Consider the following 20,116-nt stretch of genomic DNA (forward strand, 5'->3'; position numbering starts at 1 on the left):
TAATTAATTTTTAGCAGACAGTGGGAGTAATAATGTAGGTTTAGTGGAAGCTGAACCCTAGCAGAATGGAAACAGTGCTGATTGTGAAGAACGGAGGACTGGATGGAAATTGCTGCCTGATTACATCCGTATGCCCCCCCCCCCGCAAACACCTGCTGCTCTTCCTAATGGTGGGGCTGGAGCTGTCCTCTGTTCTCCAGCTCCGAATCTTCTGCTCAGGAAACCAAATTGATTATCCCTGGAGACCAATAAATAGGATGGGCTGTGCAGTTCTGGCAGCATGGACAGATGCCTTGTAATCCTCTTCAGAATGTGTTTGTTTGTTTGTTTGTTTGTTTGTTTGTTTGTTTGTTTGTTAAATTTGTATACTGCCCTTCATCCAAAGATCACAGGGTAGTTCACAACATAAAAACACAAAATGAAAACCCGAAACATAAAAACAAAAGTGGGCAAACCAATAACCCCTCTCTCACAGACACATTTAAATGGCGTCCTTCTTCAACTGCTGGGTGATGCCAAGATATAGTAGGGCAGGCTTCCTCAACCTCAGCCCTCCAGATATTTTTTGGCCTACAACTCCCATGATCCCTAGCTAGCAGGACCAGTGGTCAGGGATGATGGGAATTGTAGTCTCAACACATCTGGAGGGCCGAGGTTGAGGAAGCCTGTAGTAGGGGCTTGGTGATGGCTTGTCCCTTGCTTGTCCCATTGACCCTCCAGGTGTTACTAGACTACAGTGCCCATGATCTCAGGCCATTGGCCATGCTTCCTGGGGCTGATGGAAGCTGTTGTTCAGCAACACCCGGAAGGCCAAACGTTCCCCCATGGCTGATTTAGGCAATGAACACGTCTGAGTCAGGAATTACCCACCTGACTCCCTACAACATCCCCCCCTCCTTCCCTCTGCTTTTCTTTATTGCTGACACCAGACTGAATAATAAGACACGCTTTCTCCACACACAAAATGTGTATTTCCGACAAGGCTTTTCCACTGTTCATCTTCCTGGCAGCTTCTTACGAGGGGTGGGTCTTTGGCTTTTCCTTCTCAGTTTCCTGCTACATTTCTCTTTTTCTCAACTTAGTGACTATGAGTAGCGACAAGGCTCCTTGATATGGCAGGTTATAATCCTTTCCTTCTTTTTTTGTTTTGTTTTGTTTATTTTGGAAAATAATAGGGGGAGCCGTATCAATTATCAGGACTGTATAAGCAGACATTGTTGCCTCCCCCCCCGCGTGCGCCTTTCCCTGCCTTCTGCTAGAATATTCATCTCAATACACTTTATCACTAGTTACCCGTTGTGACAATCACAATTCTAGACGGTTGTTGGGCAACAGAAACAAAGCAGAAACAAAATGTTTGGAGTGTAAAGGATAAAAGACTGTTGAAAACTGTTATATTCTCCTCCTGTCTTTGGAATCATTGAGATCTTCTGCTTTTTTTATTTTTAATGCTGGGCTGAGGTGTGTGTTTTTTTTGTGTGTTTTTTTTTAACTCAATGCAAGTGGAAGTCATTATCTGTAAACATTTGAAGAGCCAGCGCGATGATTTTCATAACTTTAAGTTCTACAAAGGAGCCAAATAATCTTGCTACGTGCATGCCACGGTGATAGAACCCTCCGGCTTTCATCTGATCTGATTCTCCCCAGTAAGGATAAAATGTTCCCTTTGGTGAATGTCTAAAGCTTACACTAACCGGTCTGAGAGGCACGTGCATGCCCCCCCCCAAATGAATTGAAATGAAATATAAAAACTAAGCAGTATAGCCTTGAAGCCAGCCGCAGGGAGAAATTGCATTCTGAGGAAAGCCGGCAAAATATCCTATTCCCCACCGCCCAGAATAAAATAAAAGTTCATTTCTACAAAGAATTTGGAATGGATTAGGGAACAGGAGAAAGACAGAAAGCTAAATAATAAACAGGAGATTTCCCCCTCTTCCAAGTTACCTCTTCCAATATCCTTTCGGTAAAGATATTTTCTGCATTATGAAGCTTGAGGCATGAGAAATCCTGGGGTGCACTTCATACTTCAGGGTTGGAAAGTGGTGGCTGTAGTTATGAATGAGCATAAAAAATTCCCCTCCATATAGTAAAGAAGTGAGAGAGGGTTAACATAGTCATCTCCCTCAAGTGCTGGCCTACTACACACGTGGAGCTTTGGGCTCAGGGGAGCATCTGAAAATAGGAGCACACTCCTGTAGTCAGTTGGGATAGCCCAGGAGTGTAAGTCTTGGTGCTTTTCTCCCAAGGGTCAAAATGATATACATGATGAATGAGTGGTGGAACAGATTGCTCCTCTTCAGCCTGTGGGTGGGGGAGTTCCAGATTCAAATGCTCCTCTCAGTTACTTCCCTTACAAAAACACACACCATGCAAAGAGAAAACTAGCAGATCAAGGACAAAGGTTCAATCATGGCCTTTGTTGTGCTCATTTTAAATAAACAATATTTATGTGTGGCAGGGAGTTTTTAATATTGGGGCGCATTTAAAAATGCATAACTCTCAACTGGCAGTGATACAGGGCAGATTTCTTCCAGCTCATCCCTCTGTGTAGATTGGACTTTAAGGCATGCTCAGAAATAAAATCTAGGGAAGGAGCCAGCACAGGAAGGAACTCTGGCACATCCTCTATGGAGAGGTCACCTGCCTTTCCTTGCTTTGAATGGTTCAAATGGACTGAGCTTCCTGGGCTCCACGAGGGCTTACTGGTAATGCCTGAAGAAGGATAATAGCCCAACATAAGAACAGCCCTTTTGCATCAGGCCAATGATCCCATCTAGTCCATTGTCCTGTTCTCACAGGGGCTGAACAGATGCCTGAATGGGAAGCCAGCAAGCACTTGTGACCTCCAGCAGCTGCCATTCAGAGACATCACTGCTTCTGAGAGTAGAGGTAGCACACAGCCATCATGGCTAGTAGACATCAATAGCCCTCTCCTCAATGAACCTGTCTGATCCTCTTTTAAAGCCATCAAAGTTGGTGGCCACAACTGCCTCCTGTAGGAGCAAGTTCCACAGTTTAACTCTTAGTTTCAGTTCCTTTCCTAATGATTCCTAGCATGGAATTCACCTTTTTCAAAGCTGTGACACTCCAGTTTGCCTTAAAGGCCACCATTTTAATGATGCTCCAATGAGGGCAATGTGGGAAATTAAAATGGCACCTAGACACAGCACTTTGGTGCTACTGGGAACATTCCAGCCAGATAGCACCACCAGGGTCCCTTTGATGGAAGAGAAATTATCTCTCTTAACTTGGAGGCTAACTGAGAGAGACCGCAGCATCCAAAAGGCTTCTGCAGGTTAGAGGACCAAGTGCAGGCAGGTGACGGGAACAGACCCTGGCCCTGGACTGAGGCAGCTTCTTGTATTGTTAATCAAAGATCATTATTCTTTAGGATACAGCATGCCCGCAACTTGGGTGCATTTAATTTGTGTGCTTTCAGCTTTACTTGCATGGCAAAAAAAAACCTATTAAAAATAAAAAAGGGGGCAGAAACGGGTGGAAATGACTTTGGCAGTCCCACCTGCCACAGAACCCAATGTGTTTTGACTATACGTGATTTTGGCATTAGGCTTGATCCCTGGAACATAACCCCTGCATAAGTTGCGGGCCTACCATATAGGAAGAATCCAGCTGTTCTCAGAAAACAGTGTGTTACTGCTAGTGGCATTAACTGAACATTTTCCCCTCTCCTCTCTCTTCATAGGGTGTTTTTCCTGCACATCACACCTGAGTCCATTCTGGAGCGCCTGTGTTACCGTATGCTTGACCCAGTCACTGGAGAAAGGTTAGTAGCACCAATGCAAGTGTGCTGGGGATAGTTTCCCTGCTTTGGAAAATTTATCCAAATCTAGGGGGGCGGCGTGTTTTTTGTTTTTGTTTTGCAGAATACAGTTCACTTTTTAAAGGGATGTCTGCTCCAAATGCAATTCAAAGACAGCCCTGAGTTACCCTTCCCAACAGGCAGCCTCACCTGGACAGCAAACTGAGCAGGCATATGCACCTAGTCCAGGGGTCTGCAACCCGCGGCTCCGGAGCCGCATGTGGCTCTTTTACACCTTTGCCGCGGCTCCGGAGCGGATACTAGCGAGGGGAGGAGGTGCATTGTGCGCCCTGACACTCCCCACTGTGGCAGGCGCTGTACTGGCTGTGACGTTGCATGGGGGCGGTGCGTGCATTAGTCCTGACGTCACCTTCCCGCCCGCTGTCAGATCGTGGCTCTGGAGATATATTTGTTTTAAATGTCGCAATGGTTTTGCGGCTCCCAGGTTTTTTTCCCTTCGGAAACGGGTCCAAGTGGCTCTTTTTGTCTTAAAGGTTGTAGACCCCTGACCTAGTCACAGCCTTCACCACTAGGGCGAGATGAATTTCCATTGGAATGACAGTGACCCTGTCTGCATTTGCATTTACTCCAGGGGTGGGTCACCCTTCTTAAGCTGAAAAGCTGCCTTCCCTTCTAGACAACCTTGCAAGGGCTGCATGCCAGTGATGGTAGGAGCCAGAGGCAAATGTGGGCAGATCAACCAGTGTCAGTTTTCGCATTTATACAGTAAGCTAGTTTCATCACACGCTCACACACACTGCTCTGTCCTCCATCCAGACAAGCAAGAGGAAGGGAGTTTACCTTAAGAGAGTTTGTACTGGTCCAGTAAACGCTTCCGCTGCGCCACCAGCAACAGCTCTCTTTGCAGAGCATTAATTAAGTCCAGTGCAGAGATTCTTGTTGCAGTACAAGGCTTCAGAGTCTCAGCAGCAAAGAAATAAGGACACAGGGAAGCCTGTCTTTCCAAAGACAGGTTTATTGCAGAAAGATAACAGAAACACCTCCGGAGCTTTCGGACATTTTTGCTTCACGCCCCAAACACAGAGAAAACAAACACTCTTTATATACTGAGCAACTTAACAACTTAACAACTTAACAACTTAACGAGCTTGACTACTTAAAGTCACATGACATTGCTAACTTGCCAGCGTCTTAGGTTTCACACCCTAACACCCCCTCTCGCTGGCAATACAAAAAACAAAATTACTTCAGACCCATTTCTTCACAAAAGTTTTCATGCCGCTGAAACCCAAGCGGTTTTGTAAAACCATCAGCTTGATTTTCATGACTGGGACAGTAATTTAATTTAACAATTCCTGCTTTTACCGTTTGACAAACATTTTGAAAGCGGATATCCAAATGTTTTGTACGACCTTTAAACTGCCCATTTTGTGCTAACTTAAGACACGGTTGATTATCACCCCATACAGTGATTGGAGTGATGGCCTTTTCATACATCTCTTGTGCCAAGCATTTGTAAAATTCTAGATCTCTACATAACTCAGACAAGGCACAGAACTCAGCTTCTGTTGACGACAAAGCAATTAGGTTCTGTTTCTTGGATCTCCACCCAATCAGAGAGTTACCAAATTTTATTACACAGCCAGACACTGATTTTCTATCTTTTAAATTTGCCCAATCACTATCTGTCCAACAAGTAATCTGTGCTTGTCCTTCTGAAGACAATTCAAGGCAAAAATCTTTGGTGTATTGTAAATATCTTAACACTCTTTGAATTCCTTTCCATGCATTTACACTAGGTTTCGAAGCTTCTCTGCTGAGTAAGATAACAGCGTAAGCAATATCTGGTCTACTCCATTGCGAAAGATGAAGTAAGCTTCCCAGTGCTGACTGAAAGATTTCAGCACGCTTGAATTCAGCACTATCCTTGAACTCATTGTCTTTTACAAAACCCATTTCCATTGGTGTTCTAGCACCTGCACACTCCGTCATGTTAAACTTTTTCAACATTTGCAATATCTTGCCTTTTTGATTCAGTAGAAAACTGCCATTTTGGGTCCTATCTATCTGAACACCAAGATAGACCTTCACATCACCAAGATTCTTAACTTTGAAGTGTTTATTTAACTCTTTGGCTAGTTTTTTTACTTGTTCTTGTGTCTTTGAAGTATAAATCAGGTCATCTACATAAACAAGCAAAGATTCTTGAGCATCTCCTGAACTTCTGAAATATAAGCAATTGTCAGCCTTGCTCCTGCTAAAACCAATGCCTACCAAAATGTCATTCAAACACTCATTCCAATTATGAGCAGATTGCTTGAGTCCATAAATAGATTTATGTAGTTTCCATACCTGATTTGATTTACCAACTTTCAATCCTGGCGGTAGCTCCATATAGAGCTCTTCAGCCAAGTCTGAATGAAGATAAGCTGTAGAGACATCAAATTGATTCACTTTGAACCCTTTCTGAGCAGCAACTGCTAATAGTGCCCGTAGGGTTTCACTCCTTGAAGTGGGTGCATAGACTTCGGAATAATGTAACCCCTTTCTTTGCGTAAAACCTCGAGCTACAAGCCTTGCTTTGTACTCTGTTTTCCCCATCGCTGTTGTCTTTATCCTGTACACCCACCTACAACTTACTGCCTTGGCACCTTCTGGCAGTTTGGTGATGGAAAACACACCCAGTTCTTTCATAGAATTCAACTCCTTTTGCATGGCCTCACGCCATCTACTGGCCTCCTCCTGGGGTAATTGCTCAACCTCCTCAAAACTTTCAGGTTCGCAATTTGCCAAACCAGCCCAAACACTGATAGCTTGGTACCTTTCAGGAGGTATACCTTTGTTGGTACGCTGAGAACGCCTTAACAGTTCCTGCGATGTTCCTTCAGTTTCCCCCTCTGACCCAGAATCACTAGTTGTCACCTGTTTGTCACTAGTAGTTGAAGAACTTTCTGATTCTGACTTTACATGTCTCTCTTGCTGTACAGGTGAACTTTTAGAGCTAGAAGATTCTGACTTTACAGACTTGGGTGAACTAGGCGATTTCTCACCCTTGTCCTCAGACTCAAATTCCTTAGTCTGTTCTGGAACTAATACCTGCCCTGGGGCCTGAGTTTCATTGCTACTGTTCACCACATCAAATAGTATGTCAGGATTTCCATGAATTTTATTCCAACCATCCTGTTCACAAAATTCCGCACTTCTGCTGATTGTGATTTTCGTTTGATTGCCTTCTACATTCACAAATCTCCAACCTTTTGTGTTTGCTTGATAACCACAGAAAAACATTTCTTTAGACTTAGGATCGCCTTTCCTACGTTGTGCCCTAGGCACTAGCACATAAGCTCGACATCCAAAAACTCTTAGATGATCAATTTTTGGTTTTTTCCCAAATAGCATGAAGTAAGGAGTGTTGCCTACTGTGCTATTGTACACTCTGTTAAAAGTATAATTCGCATACAGTGCAGCCTCAGCCCAAAAACGCTGTGGAAGTCCAGAATCAAACAGCAAAGCAGTAATGGCTTCCTGTAATGTTCGAAATTTTCTTTCGGCAACTGCATTCTCCTGTGGTGAATAGGGATTGGTAAGTCTATGAACTATACCTTTCCTTTTTAACCATGTCTCCAGCGTGTGGTTCACAAATTCCCCACCACGATCTGATTGTATTTTACGTACCCTGGTGTCAAATTTACATTCGACTTCTTCAATCCAATCCATCAGGATGGAAGCTGCTTGTGATTTTTCTTTCAGAAAGAAAACCCAACTAGCCCTTGAAAAGTCATCCACCAAAATTTGCATAAATCTCGCACCTCCAAGCGATTTGACTGGCATAGGGCCACACACGTCTGTGTGCACAAGTTCAAAGGGTTTCTTGCTTACTCTATCAGATCTAGGATAGTTACATGTCTTAACCTTAGCATGTTTACAAGCACAACAATCCAGAAAATTTGGACAGGGTTTAATGTTACACCCCTCAGCTAAATCTGGCATCTTGCTTACATACTTAAAGCATATATGAGCTAACCTTCTGTGTAGTAGATGTGCACAACCTGTATGAGGAGCCTTATTTACACACTTAGCTTGCGCTTCACCTGTTGAACATCTACCTGCTGCTAACTGCTCTTCAACCAAAACAAAAAGCCCATCCTCACAGGGAATTTTAACTAGCTCCTTTCCCTGTTTCGTAATGATGCACACATCATTTTCAAACTCAACCTTAAAACCACTTTTTACCAGGCATGACACACTCAAAAGTCCATTCTTCATTCCTGGAAGAACAAAAACAGGAAGGTTAGTTTGCAAACAGTTAACATAAATTGTGCCTTTAAGGTTCATTTCTCGTTTACTATTGTCTGCTATAGTCACGGTTTTTGCAACTGGCAATGTCTTGCAGTTCATCAAGCTGCCACTAGATGTCGCTGGAACTAAACTGTGACTTGCTCTACTGTCAATTATCCACTTCAAAGTTTGTTGGCTCCTTTTAGGACTCTGTTGTGCTGCCATTGCAGATAGTCCCTTATCAGCACCTGCTCCCCCTCTGGATCGTTGATTCTTGTAGTTCTCACGTCGTCTTCCCCTGTAACTCCGGAAACTGGCCTTGGACTGTTGAAATTCCTGTTGCTTTTCTGGACACTTTGCTATCAAATGAAACCTGCTGCCACATCGAAAACATGACTTGCTGGCCATAGCAGACACTTGTGAGGCTTCCTTACAGCTCTGCCTGCTAGTTTTCCCACATTGGGAATTATCTGAACATCCAACCCTTGGGGTATTTGAATTATCAATACGTTTTCGATGATGTTGATATTCTTGTTCACACAATCTACCAGTCACATAATTCATATTCAGCTGGTCCTCTGGCAAAACTTGTAAAGTTAGTACTAAGTTTTCAAACCCTGCATGCAGGCTGCTAAGCAGAGTATAAACTTTAATATTTTCAGGAAAATTCACACCTAAAGATGACAGTTGGTTGAAATACTCAGTCATCTGTGACGTGTGTTCAACCACACTATCCTCTGGCTTCAGTTTCAACTCATACAAAGCACGTATAATGTTCACCTTCTCTCCGGGCGTGGCTCTATGGTGAATTCGCCTAAGAGCTTCCCAAATTTCAAATGCAGTCCTTAAATTTTCCACATGAGGTAATTGGGAATCGTCTATCGATACCATCAACATGCATCTTGCTTTAGTGTCCATTTTATCATGTTCCCTGTTCTGAGCATGTGCAGCAGCCTGTTGCTCTGCTGTGGCATCTGCTGCAACAGCCACAAACGGCTTTCGCCTCTGGACATAGTCAGCCCACACTTCTTTGGCTTCCAACCAGACTTGAGCCCTCTTAGACCACTGCACGTAATTAGCAGAGTTCAACTTTGTAAAGGGAACCTGGAAATTTTCCGCTGCCATTCTTTGGGTCTGCTGCTACTCCCTCTGTGTGCCCTTCCTTCTCTTTCCCCTTGGGATTTGTTTTACTCACTTTTCAGACGCCTCCAGCCTCCTCTGAAGCCTTTTAAACTTTTTTTTTTTCGTCTCTTCACTAGCAACCTACCACCGTCCTCTGGTTTTGTTAACAAAACACAAACACAACGGGAGGTCAAGCTAGCCTTTTGCAGCTAATGAAGCTGTAAATCTTCACTTACGTAGCTCTCTCAATTTTCTGCAGCCTCTCAGTTCCTTTAAGAGCTGGATTTATGACCAAGCCGGTCTTCTCTCATCCGAAAGCTGCTTTCACTTTCTCTGCACACAATACAGCTGTAGAAACGTAGAAGGAGTCCATAACCTAAGAGAGTTTGTACTGGTCCAGTAAACGCTTCCGCTGCGCCACCAGCAACAGCTCTCTTTGCAGAGCATTAATTAAGTCCAGTGCAGAGATTCTTGTTGCAGTACAAGGCTTCAGAGTCTCAGCAGCAAAGAAATAAGGACACAGGGAAGCCTGTCTTTCCAAAGACAGGTTTATTGCAGAAAGATAACAGAAACACCTCCGGAGCTTTCGGACATTTTTGCTTCACGCCCCAAACACAGAGAAAACAAACACTCTTTATATACTGAGCAACTTAACAACTTAACAACTTAACAACTTAACGAGCTTGACTACTTAAAGTCACATGACATTGCTAACTTGCCAGCGTCTTAGGTTTCACACCCTAACATACCTTTGGGGCAAGGCTGTAAACTTGAATGCAAGACTTGCCATTTAAAAACAAAAAAATCTTTGTTCAGGGGCTAGAAAACTGTAGGCCAAGCCTCCCCAGCTTTGGCTGGTCAGTTGGTTGGTTGAATTGTGAGCACTTTTGCCAACAATTTTCCTGTGTTTTTAAAGAGTATTTTTTCTGAATTATGGCTATATATTGTTATGTCAGCATTGGGGGACCTGTGGCTCTCCAGATGTTGCTGGACTCCAACTCCCAGCATCCCCTGACCATTGGCCATGCTGGCTGGAGCTGGTGGGAGTCCCACAATATATGGAGGGCCACACAGTTGCTGATCGAAGAAGAGGCACTCCCCTCTCTCAAATGAGAGACTGCTCTTCTAAAGAGAAGCATCCTTCCATGTATTACATGCAGTAGGGAATGCTGTTTATTAAAACAGGTGTGGTGGACCCCGTGGCCTTCCAGATGTTTTACTTCAACTCCCTTCATCCCTGGACCATTGACTGTTGTGGCTACAGGTTCTGGAAGGCCACAGGTTCCCCATTCCTGCTGTCACCAGGACACTCTTAAAAAGGTAGGGTAGAGCTTCGTCTCTGAGCTTTTTACTGTTCTGCCCCATTTCCAGGTACCACACACTGTACCAACCGGCAGCCTCCAAGGAGGCCAGTGAACGCCTCCTGATACATCCGAGGGACTTGGAAGAGGCTGTGAAACTCAAAGTGGACGCTTACTTGAGGATCGCTGAAGGCTTGGAGACTGTATTTGAAGATGCCATTTTCATCAATGGCGACCAAGACCCTCAGACAGTATTTGAGTACATTGAAAGCTACATTGTCAATCCCCGACCCACCACCCTAGGCTTTCCACTAGAAATGGCTTGAAGTGTCTTCTTGAAAATGATTAGGCAAGTGCTTGGCTTGGCTTTGTTTTACGTTGTTTTCCTTTTTTAAAAAAAAATTAAAATTATTTTCAAATTTTTGCAAACACCAATTAAAAAACAAAAACAAAACAGTACACATATTCCATTGGACTTCCCTCCCCCTTTTGTGGATCCATATATATATCCAAGAAGATGCAGGGGAAATCTATATCTATCTATCATCTATCTATCTATCTATCTATCTATCTATCTATCTCCACAAAAGGGGGGAGGTGGATATATGTGTGTGTGTTATCCCCTGCATTTTACACCCACCCACACCCCACACCCACACCCTGCATATGCATATATATATATATATATATATATATATATATATATATATATATAAAATATCCCATGTATTACATATATAATTACCATCCTTAACTGTTCCTTATTTCAAAATTTTAACTACAAGTTTTACATCAATCCTGCACTAACCTTTGCTTTAAGCTACCCCACCCCCTCCACCCAGGAGGTTGCAGATGCTCAACAGGGTCAGGAAACACAAGTTCCCCACAGCCTACAAAGCCCTCGATGGATTCCCTATAATAAGAGTGGGGAACTTGGGGCCCTCCAGTCTGGTCAGGCTGGAGGGCCAGTTTCCTCACCACTGACTTAGGTATCATAAACTTTCTGGATCCTCTGGGCCTGGTATATATAGCAGAACTGTGAGTGCTTCCTCCTGCCTTTGTCTAGTTAGTGGAGCAGGGTCTTTTGGCTCCACCTACTCAGGTCACCAATCTCAGGGCTAGAGATAAGGCACCTTCCTGATCTAGATTTAAGTGTTGCTGCAAACAGCCCTGCTTCTTACAAGAGGGTGGGGAACCTATGGCTCTCCATCCCAACCATTGCCCTGCTGGCTGAGACTGATAGGAGTTGGGAGTCCCACTTTGATCTAAGAAGAGGCATCGTCTCTCACATGGAATGCCTCTTCTAAATAGAGACATTCTTCCACTCTCTGCATGCACTAGGGAATGCTGCTCCTTAGATCATGAATGGGGGACATGTGACTCTTCAGATGTTGTTGGAATTGGGTGTGTAACATCTGGAAGGCTACAGGTTCCTCAAACCTGACCTAAAATAGGTGGCGGCGGACTGCTAGTATCCATATGTTGAGAGTTAGACCTGAGAGCATCCAGTTGGACTAGAAACCCACACCTCCCCCTGTAAATTTGATGTTTTGTTTTCCCAAGATAAATTAAAGGGGTGGTAACATTCTTGAGTCGGTCACGACTGGCCCGTACGGGCAGGGGTACTTTTACCTTTACTTAACATTCTTGATTATCAACCAATCAAGATTTTTCTTTTTCTTTTTTGGGGGGGATTTTTGTGTCCTGCTCATTCCCATGGTTCAGCGACAGAAGAAAAACCTCTTCCCTACCCCATCCTGTCCTTTCCTATATGGATGATTGTTCAAGGCAAGCTGTAAATCTGATTCCTCCCAAATGTTGCCTGATGTGTTCTTGGGTCAGAAGATGTAGAACAGACTATTAAAAGCTCTCTGAACTTACGTTCCAGCCTCCTTATTGTGTGATGTTGGCCGACTTGCACTGGAAGAAAAAAATTAAAAGGTGCCATTGAAATGTTGGGGGAAGGAGGAAAACAGAACATAAAAGCCTTTTATAAAGGAAATGATAAATAATAATGGAAACAAACAATAGGGCCATAATCCTGTCTCAGAGCCAGACATATTTGGGGGAAGGGTCTGTGCATCTCACAGCAGATGGCTGATGGACTCCAGTTGTGCCCTTTTGGTGACACCAGGCGTCTTCTTTGGTGGAGGGGGCCAGGATCCTGCTGAGTCAGCATATGTTTGAGTGGGACTCCAGAGAACCCATGAACTGTCTGTCTGAGCTAGAAGTCCCCTTTCCTTTCCAGCAGGTCTCCTCTCCGGTCTTTAGCCAATGACCTGAGGAATTTATCTACACACTGCCACATCGCTTCTGACCAAAGGAATGGAGAGCATGAATTGAGCCATGCAGGCCCAGGCAGCCTCTGCACTAAAAGGCCCCCAATAGGTCCATCTTTCTCTATAGCCCACGGTTGACTGTCTTTTTCAGCCTGAGGGCCACACTCCCTTCAGGGCAACTTGCTGAGGACCATGTGCTAGTGGTGGGCACAGTCAGAGGCAAATGTGGATTTTACACTGTGTGCAGTAGGCCAGTTTCTACACAGACCCACACACCCCTCTCTATGCTCCATCCATGCAAGAAAGAAGCATTATTAGAATTCAAGGATACATCCCAGCCAGGCAAAAGCATTCAGGGGGGAGAAGTAGGGCCAGTGAAGGGTGTGGCCTGAGGACAGTGGGTGTGGTCTGGAGGACCAGATCTGGCCCCTGGGCCTGAGGTTCTCTACGTCCTATTATAGCCCCCTGGCTCTCTTTTATATGTGCTTCCAGCTCAGGCCTCAATGACCTTTTCATGTTTCCTGAAGGACCATCTTTGCCCCCAACCTCACAGGAAGCGGATCTGACAAAGCTCAATATGCTGCTTTACATTCTTACCCTCCCAGGCTGGTTACTCTGGCTTCAGCCCATTGCCATGCCTCTGTGCATGGGCTTTCGACTGCAGCTCCAGCTCCAGCCACTGCCACCTGGCTCCCCCTTTGCCATTTTGCTGTGGACGTAGTTGCAATCTCTGGCAAGGAGGCCAGGCTCCAGATCAACAGTAGGCAAGGACTTCTTTCCTTGTCCTCCCCAGCCCAACGGGTGTGGATGTGGGGGGTGTCACCTAGCAATCCCCGTGGCCCACTAGCCCCTGCTCACCTCTTGCTTCTGGCTGTGACATCAGACCAAGGGCAACCTTTGGATTGCTGGAGCTCAGCAGCATAACGTCAGCAGGCACCTGTGAAAGGGCTGCAGTGGCTCGACCCTGGGGCATTTCTGACGGGTTTCCCCTTACCGGTGGGATGCGTGGCTGCTTACCTCAGCAGCTGCCTCCTCTCCACCCCAGGCCCTGGCCCAATGCTTGTAAAGCTACACTGCCGCTCCCGTGCATAAATTGGAATGGCGGCTATTAATAATAAATGGAGAGTACATCTTGCTAATATCACCTCCATCAGAGTGTTCCTACTAAATATTGATAGGCGAAATGGCTCGGCCGCGCATTTAAATACTGTTTGCCGTGCAAGTGAGGGTACAAAGGGGACAGTGGCTCTTTAATTAGACAGGTACATCTGCTTAATTAATTTAGCCATAAAGCTATTCCCTCCCCCCCCTTCTTTCATCTATATGCGTCGGCAATATTAGTTCCGCTCAGCCAGTCGCAGAGAAACCGAATGAGGCCGGCTCATTGAGATGCAGCCGGTGTGTCCGCCCAGAGAGTTCTCGGGTCAGTGGTCAACCCCCCAAGGGCTTCCGCCAGGCCTGGAGTGCAGGCCGTCTGGGTTAGCAGAACATGCTAATACTCTTGTAGGACTCTCCCTCAGAAACAACTAAAACAATTGACATTCATTTAATTACTGGGGAAACGAAAGAGGCCTTTGCATCCACTTTGCATAGTAAGAGGCCCTGTTAATGCTACAAAAGGTTCAGCGGGTGAGAGGAGGAATTACTTTTATAATTGGAAGACGATGCTTCAAAACCAATTTGGGAGCTGGGCTGGATTTGATTAGCATCTGATTCCAGCCAAATAAACATTTGGCAAGGAGAGCACAAGCTCAAGAAAGAAAGCTAGGAGTGCATCAGGTGACAACAACTAGTCCTTGGATGTTTGTGTGGCCCCTAAAACATGCAACTCTTGTCCCATCCACCAACTTGCTACATTCTCAAGAGAAATGTTGCCCAGATTCTGCTAGCAGGCACACATCTTCCTGTCTGATTTGGAACTGGAAGCGCATGCTATGCACAAAAAAGGGTAAGAAATAATCTGACTTCAGAAGGAGGCAACCTGTTTTTGCCCTGTGCAAAAGCACATCACTGTTTGTGAGTGTGTCTCCTGACCGGATAGAGGAATGCCAAACAGAATGGCTCCAGGCAGAGGCTGAAGAGGCAGCCAATTTGCTTACATGCCTGCATTATGAGGGCTTAACTGATCTCATCATGCCCTAGGCAGAGACATAGCGGAATCCTTTATGCAGCAGGGGCAAGGCCCGAGCAAAGTCATTCAGAGATGCAACAGGCAGACTCCCCTGTGTGGGTGAGAGGTTTGGGCTCAAGGGAACCTGCAGTCATGGAATTTATTACCCCTTGCAATCATGTCCCAGAATTATGGTGGGAATTCCTGCTGAGAGTGGGGAGGGGGAAAAGGCTTCCAGTAGAGGATTGGCTGTGTCAAGGACTTCCCTTGCAAAGCAAGGCAACTATGGTTACTCACCTCGTCTTGTGACAATATGCAATATGCTCAAGCACAAACCATCATGATACCAAAACTGCCTAAGCTCAGTGTGCATAGAGAAACACCAGGTCCTGCACATACCTCCCCAGTCACGCTGTGCACGAGGTTCAGTCATCAGATTGAACCAGATTGGCTTGGCCAGTGTGTTCATACCACACCAATGTTACTTCACACCTTCTGGTAAGCGGCAGTGGCTTGCATGCCAGGTCAGGGAAGAGTCTCCACTTGACCAAGTCATGCAATGACTTTAGCAAGTCATTTAACAGGGATGGAATGAAGCCTGTACATGGATGGGGCCTCTCCCCTTCAATAGATACTGATGGGGTGGGGCTGAGTGTTCAGTCCTTAAACATTCTTCCTCTGGTTCTTAAAGTGGCCATCAAAGTAGTACTGCTTTCAGCTCAGTAAGACTCTTATTTGTCTGGTTTTCATGGAGTCCTTGCTACTAGGGTTACAGCTTAATTCAAAATTTGGGGCTTATTTGATGGAATTTTTGCATGCTGAGAAGCAAGAAGGACCTCTATCTAGTAGATGAAAGGAGAATAAAGCACAGAGAAAGGTGGCAGGAAGTGCTACTATTGTCCCCTCCAGCTTTCTCTGTTTTGGCTCTGGGAGCCCCTTCAGAATCCTCCGTCTCTTCAGTCCCTGGCTTACCCATGGCTAGCTACTGCACATAGGATGGAAGTAACATATAGTCAGGTTTGCTGTCCCTTCTGTTGGGCTAATTGTCATAACACAAGAAAAACTGATGGATCAGGGCAATGTTCTATCTAGTCCAGCATCCTGTTTTCACAGTGACCAGCTGGATGCCTGTGGGAAACCCACAAGCAGGACCTGATTGCAACAGCATTCTCCCCGCCTGAGGTTTCCAGCAAGCAGTATTCAGAAGCTTTAACGCCCCGAACCATGCAGGTAGATCAGGCTTCCTCAACCTCGGCCCTCCAGATGTGTTGAGACTACAATTCCCATCATCCCTGACCACTGGTCCTGCTAGCTAGGGATCATGGGAGTTGTAGGCCAAAAGCATCTGGAGGGCTGAGGTTGAGGAAGCCTGAGGTAGATCATAGCCATCATGGCTAGTAGATGTTGATAGCCTTCTCCTCCTTGAATTTGTCCAATTCTCTTTTAAAGCAATACAAATTGGTCAATAAATCAGCATAATGCTTTATCGGCCAAGAATCCAATGTTTGATCACCCATTCTCCTTCACTTTGCCAAGGCACCTATTTAAACACGATACACAAGTTGTGTGTTTATTTAGAAAAAGATTAATATAACAGTGCTACAGTTGCAGTATACCAAACACATTCTCCAGATTCTGTTTCACATTTACAAAAGAAGTCAACCATATATACAGCATTAATATTCACAGTAATGTACCGTCCTCGAGGGAACCAGAGCATTTTCATAACACAGTCTTAATGCGGTCAGCTTGGTAACACAAGAACCAGCTAGTTGATTAACATTTCTTTTCTACAACACATCGATTTTGTTTTTTGTTTAATAGCCAAGATGCAAAAGCCCTAACTGGATTAAGGAATGAACCCTTAATCAGACTCCCTTATTGCACCATAGCATTTTAAGAAATCAACAATGCATAGACATAACACATATTTTATATTTATGCTGAGCGGGTGGATAATTAATGTCTTTACAAATGACTATAATTTTTGATGGCTTTTCTCCTCGGAATTGATGGTTTGGTGTGTCAGACCTCTGGCTCTGCTACTTTTTAACTTTTGTAAAAGAGAGCCAGAAAAGGTGAGCTTTTACAACTAGAAATCTAATTCAAAAGGAAATCTCAGCCCATTTTTATTTGGGACCGATATCGTGAGGGTTGGATAATGTTCCTCCTCACCCCATTTCCGCAGAACAGCAACACAGAAAACATTTTCTCTTCTGGCTCCATCTTGCAGTGTCATCAGACCCAGCATCCCACATACCACCAAGGGGGGTTGGAGGGATATAGTGTTTTGGGGTGAAGGGTTCCTTCAAGACAGTTATTTCTGTATTGCAGAGACCCCACCACCTTCTCTGGCAAAAACTTGCATGAAGTGCCTTGAAACAGAAGGAACTGTTCTTTTGCCATATGAAATATGCTGTTAAGGGTTAACTGTATCCATAATGGGTAGTTCCCAAGGTTGCTCTGTCCCACTATAGCAGGATCTCCCAAAGTGGTCAATATTTCAATATTCACAAACATGGTCAATGGGACTATGCAGTTGAAAGAGGGTCAAAACCTGGGGGTTGTAAAGAAGCCTGTGGGGTACAGTGTGAAAAATCTAATTAGGAACTGTGAGTCTCAGAAATAAAGGATGTGGGCATGTGCAGAGTGCACCCCTTCTCACCAATGAGGAACCTCTGGTAACATTATCTCTGCTTGTTTCACTTCCTTATTTTTACATGCTCTGACTCCCAGTAATGGTAATTAATAAATTTAAAAATGCTGACTATATATTGATCTTTCTTTATGGTACGAATTTGGGTTGGGTTGGGCAATGATCATAAGCTCATTGAGGCTGGATCAACAGAAGTATAGTGTCCAGATCAAGGGAAGTATTGGCCCCACTTTATTCTGCCTTGGTCAAACCACACTTGGAATACTGTGCCCAATTCTGCGCGACATAATTTAACGTGTACAGAGGAGGGCAACCAAGATGATAAAGGATCTAGAAAGCAAGCCTTATGAGGAATGGTTGAGGAAGTTGGGTATGTTTAGCCTGGAAAGAGGAGACTGAGCCGAGATATGGTAGCTATTTTCAAATACCTAAAAGGCTGTCACATGGATTGCAGAGAGAGTAGGACCTACTTCAGAGAGTAGGACCTGAACCAATGGATTCAAGTTACAAGAAAGGAGATTCTGACTAAACACCAGGAATAACTTTCTGACGGTAAGAACTGTTCAGCAGTGGAACAAACTCCCCATGGCAGGTAGTGGACTCTTCTTCCCTGGAGGTTTGTATGATCTAGTTGAGATTTCTGTATCACAGGGGGCTGGACTAGATGACTCTCACAGTCCCTTTCAACAATTCTACAATTCTGATTCTAAATGAACTTCAGGTTCACACTTTAATGGGACCACTGGGGGCTGGGACCAGATTAAGGCTCCCTCACAAGCCTCGGGTGCCATTCACACCCATGGAGAAAAACAAATCTTTGTTTTGGGGAAAACCTGCAGTAAAGACAAAGTTGCACTTCACCCCAATATTAGGTGATATGTCTCACACTCCAACCTTCATTGCAGCTTTTTAAGCATAGATTGGAGAGCCATCTGTCACAAATGCTTTAGTTGAGATTCCTGCATAGCAGGAGGTTGGACTAGATGAAACTTGGGATCCCTTCCACCTCTACCTTTCCATGGTTCTATGGGTAGGCAACTTGCATCCCTTAGCCTAATTTCATGCAGCACCCCTGAAATGAGTGCTTATTACTGGCAAGAGTGACCTGTGTTGTCCCTCAGAAACCTTGCAGAGAGGGGAGGAAAAGCACAAGAGAGAAGAGGGGAGAGGAGTGGTTGCACCCACTGAGTGAATGTGGCCCTTGCCAACCTTGTGTTACAGCATCCTTGGCAGACAGAAGCCCAATCTCCAGACCCACGCTATCCATCAGACTGGCAGGCATTGGTTTCTATTTCATAAAAATAACAATGAAGCATTCCCCACCCCTGTCCTTTAATAAAGGAGACCAAATGTTAAGCTAGTTGAGAATTTGCTACATTTTGTAGCTGAACACAACATAATAGTCACCTCTGTGATTAAAAAACCCCACCCCAATGTGACTGGGCAGGTTTATTAACTCCATATTGCCTATCAGAAATATCTGCCCTAATTCTTGTAAGACACTCAATTCTTTAAGGAAGAGCAGTCTGACTTTGTCTAGACAGTCAAGCTGTGCTGGCCTTCATTAAATCTTGAGCCGACAACCAGTGTTCAGAGAAAGTACTGGGAGCACAGCCACACTGATATTAATTCAATAGGCATAAAGTTCTGTATTCACCTGTTTCAAATGAGGTGTATGAGTCAAAAGAAATCTATTCAAGCTTTTGAATGTAGCTGGAAAGAAAACAGGAAACCCATTCCAAGACTACAGGTTAGATCAGTCAGATACTCCTAGAGGAGGGGTGGCAAACCACTGGCCCTCCATGTTGCTGCTGGACTCCAATTCCCATCACCCCTGAACACTGGCCATGCTGAGTGGGGCTGATGGGAGTTGGGAATCCAACATCTTGAGGTCCACAAGTTAGTCACACTTGCCCTAGAGCATTCATGTCCAAAGTCCACATTGGGGGCCTAATCTGGCCTGCCGGTTGGTATAATCTGGCCCCTGTGGCAGTTTATTTCCTGGGGTAATATCCTAAAAAAAAATCAACAACTTCAATCCTAAAAAGCTCAACAACTTCAATTCAAAATTTAAAAAAGGTCAACCACTTTGGTTGGCCCTCACGGCCCTTCACTCCATCACTTCATCAAATCTGGCCCCCTTTGAAAAAAGTTTGGACAGCAGTGCCCTAGAGCCTTTTGGGCTCATTATTGTTATCTGTATGAGAGCTTCCTGATGCCTGGCCAACTGTTGTTAGACCAGACGGACAACTGGCCTGATCAAGCATTAACATCACTTAGTATTCTCATCTCTTGCTTCTAGTTTCTGGATTTTTAAAAGAATGAAACTCCAAATAACTGTTCTTGGAGGTTGGTCCCATCTATCCTCTGTAAGCAAGACGATAAAATAATGGAAAGGATGGTTTTCATTTTCACTCTGAGCCTTGGAAGAAAGGTTGTGATCTGCCCCAATTTCATCTTCAACTTAAGCGGGATGTGATAAAGGGGAGCAGTAAAGGCATCCTCATCTATTTGTCTATTGGTTAGCTTTTCTAGTAAGGCTGTTTCCCATACTACACCCTTGTGCAAATTAATTGAAACAAACAATGA

The 20,116-nt window shown here is 44.6% G+C and overlaps 1 protein-coding gene and 1 long non-coding RNA gene across 6 annotated transcripts in view; one reads left to right on the plus strand and one right to left on the minus strand.

Annotated features, from left to right (window-relative positions):
* The window catches only part of AK8 (adenylate kinase 8), a 121,659-nt gene extending 109,297 nt beyond the window's left edge, over positions 1 to 12,362 (plus strand). For 4 of the 5 annotated variants that reach the window (XM_081179236.1, XM_081179234.1, XM_081179235.1 and 1 more), the window contains 2 exons: positions 3,704 to 3,784; positions 10,553 to 10,847. In XM_081179236.1, coding sequence (XP_081035362.1) covers positions 3,704 to 3,784; positions 10,553 to 10,808 — 337 coding nt within the window. In that variant the 3' untranslated portion in view covers positions 10,809 to 10,847. Of the gene's footprint in view, positions 1 to 3,703; positions 3,785 to 10,552; positions 10,848 to 12,207 lie in introns of those variants that run through there. The other variant, XM_081179233.1, reaches the window with a different exon arrangement.
* LOC308578752 lies at positions 3,812 to 10,546 on the minus strand. Its single transcript, XR_014004086.1, has 3 exons — positions 9,931 to 10,546; positions 4,331 to 4,621; positions 3,812 to 4,000 (listed from the first exon to the last, which is right to left on the minus strand). It is a non-coding gene; the product is annotated as an uncharacterized lncRNA (long non-coding RNA).
* Positions 12,363 to 20,116: the final 7,754 nt, after the last annotated feature.

This window comes from Podarcis bocagei (genome assembly GCF_964188305.1).
Source record: "Podarcis bocagei genome assembly, chromosome: Z".
In the NCBI taxonomy this organism is placed as follows: Eukaryota; Metazoa; Chordata; class Lepidosauria; order Squamata; family Lacertidae; genus Podarcis; species Podarcis bocagei.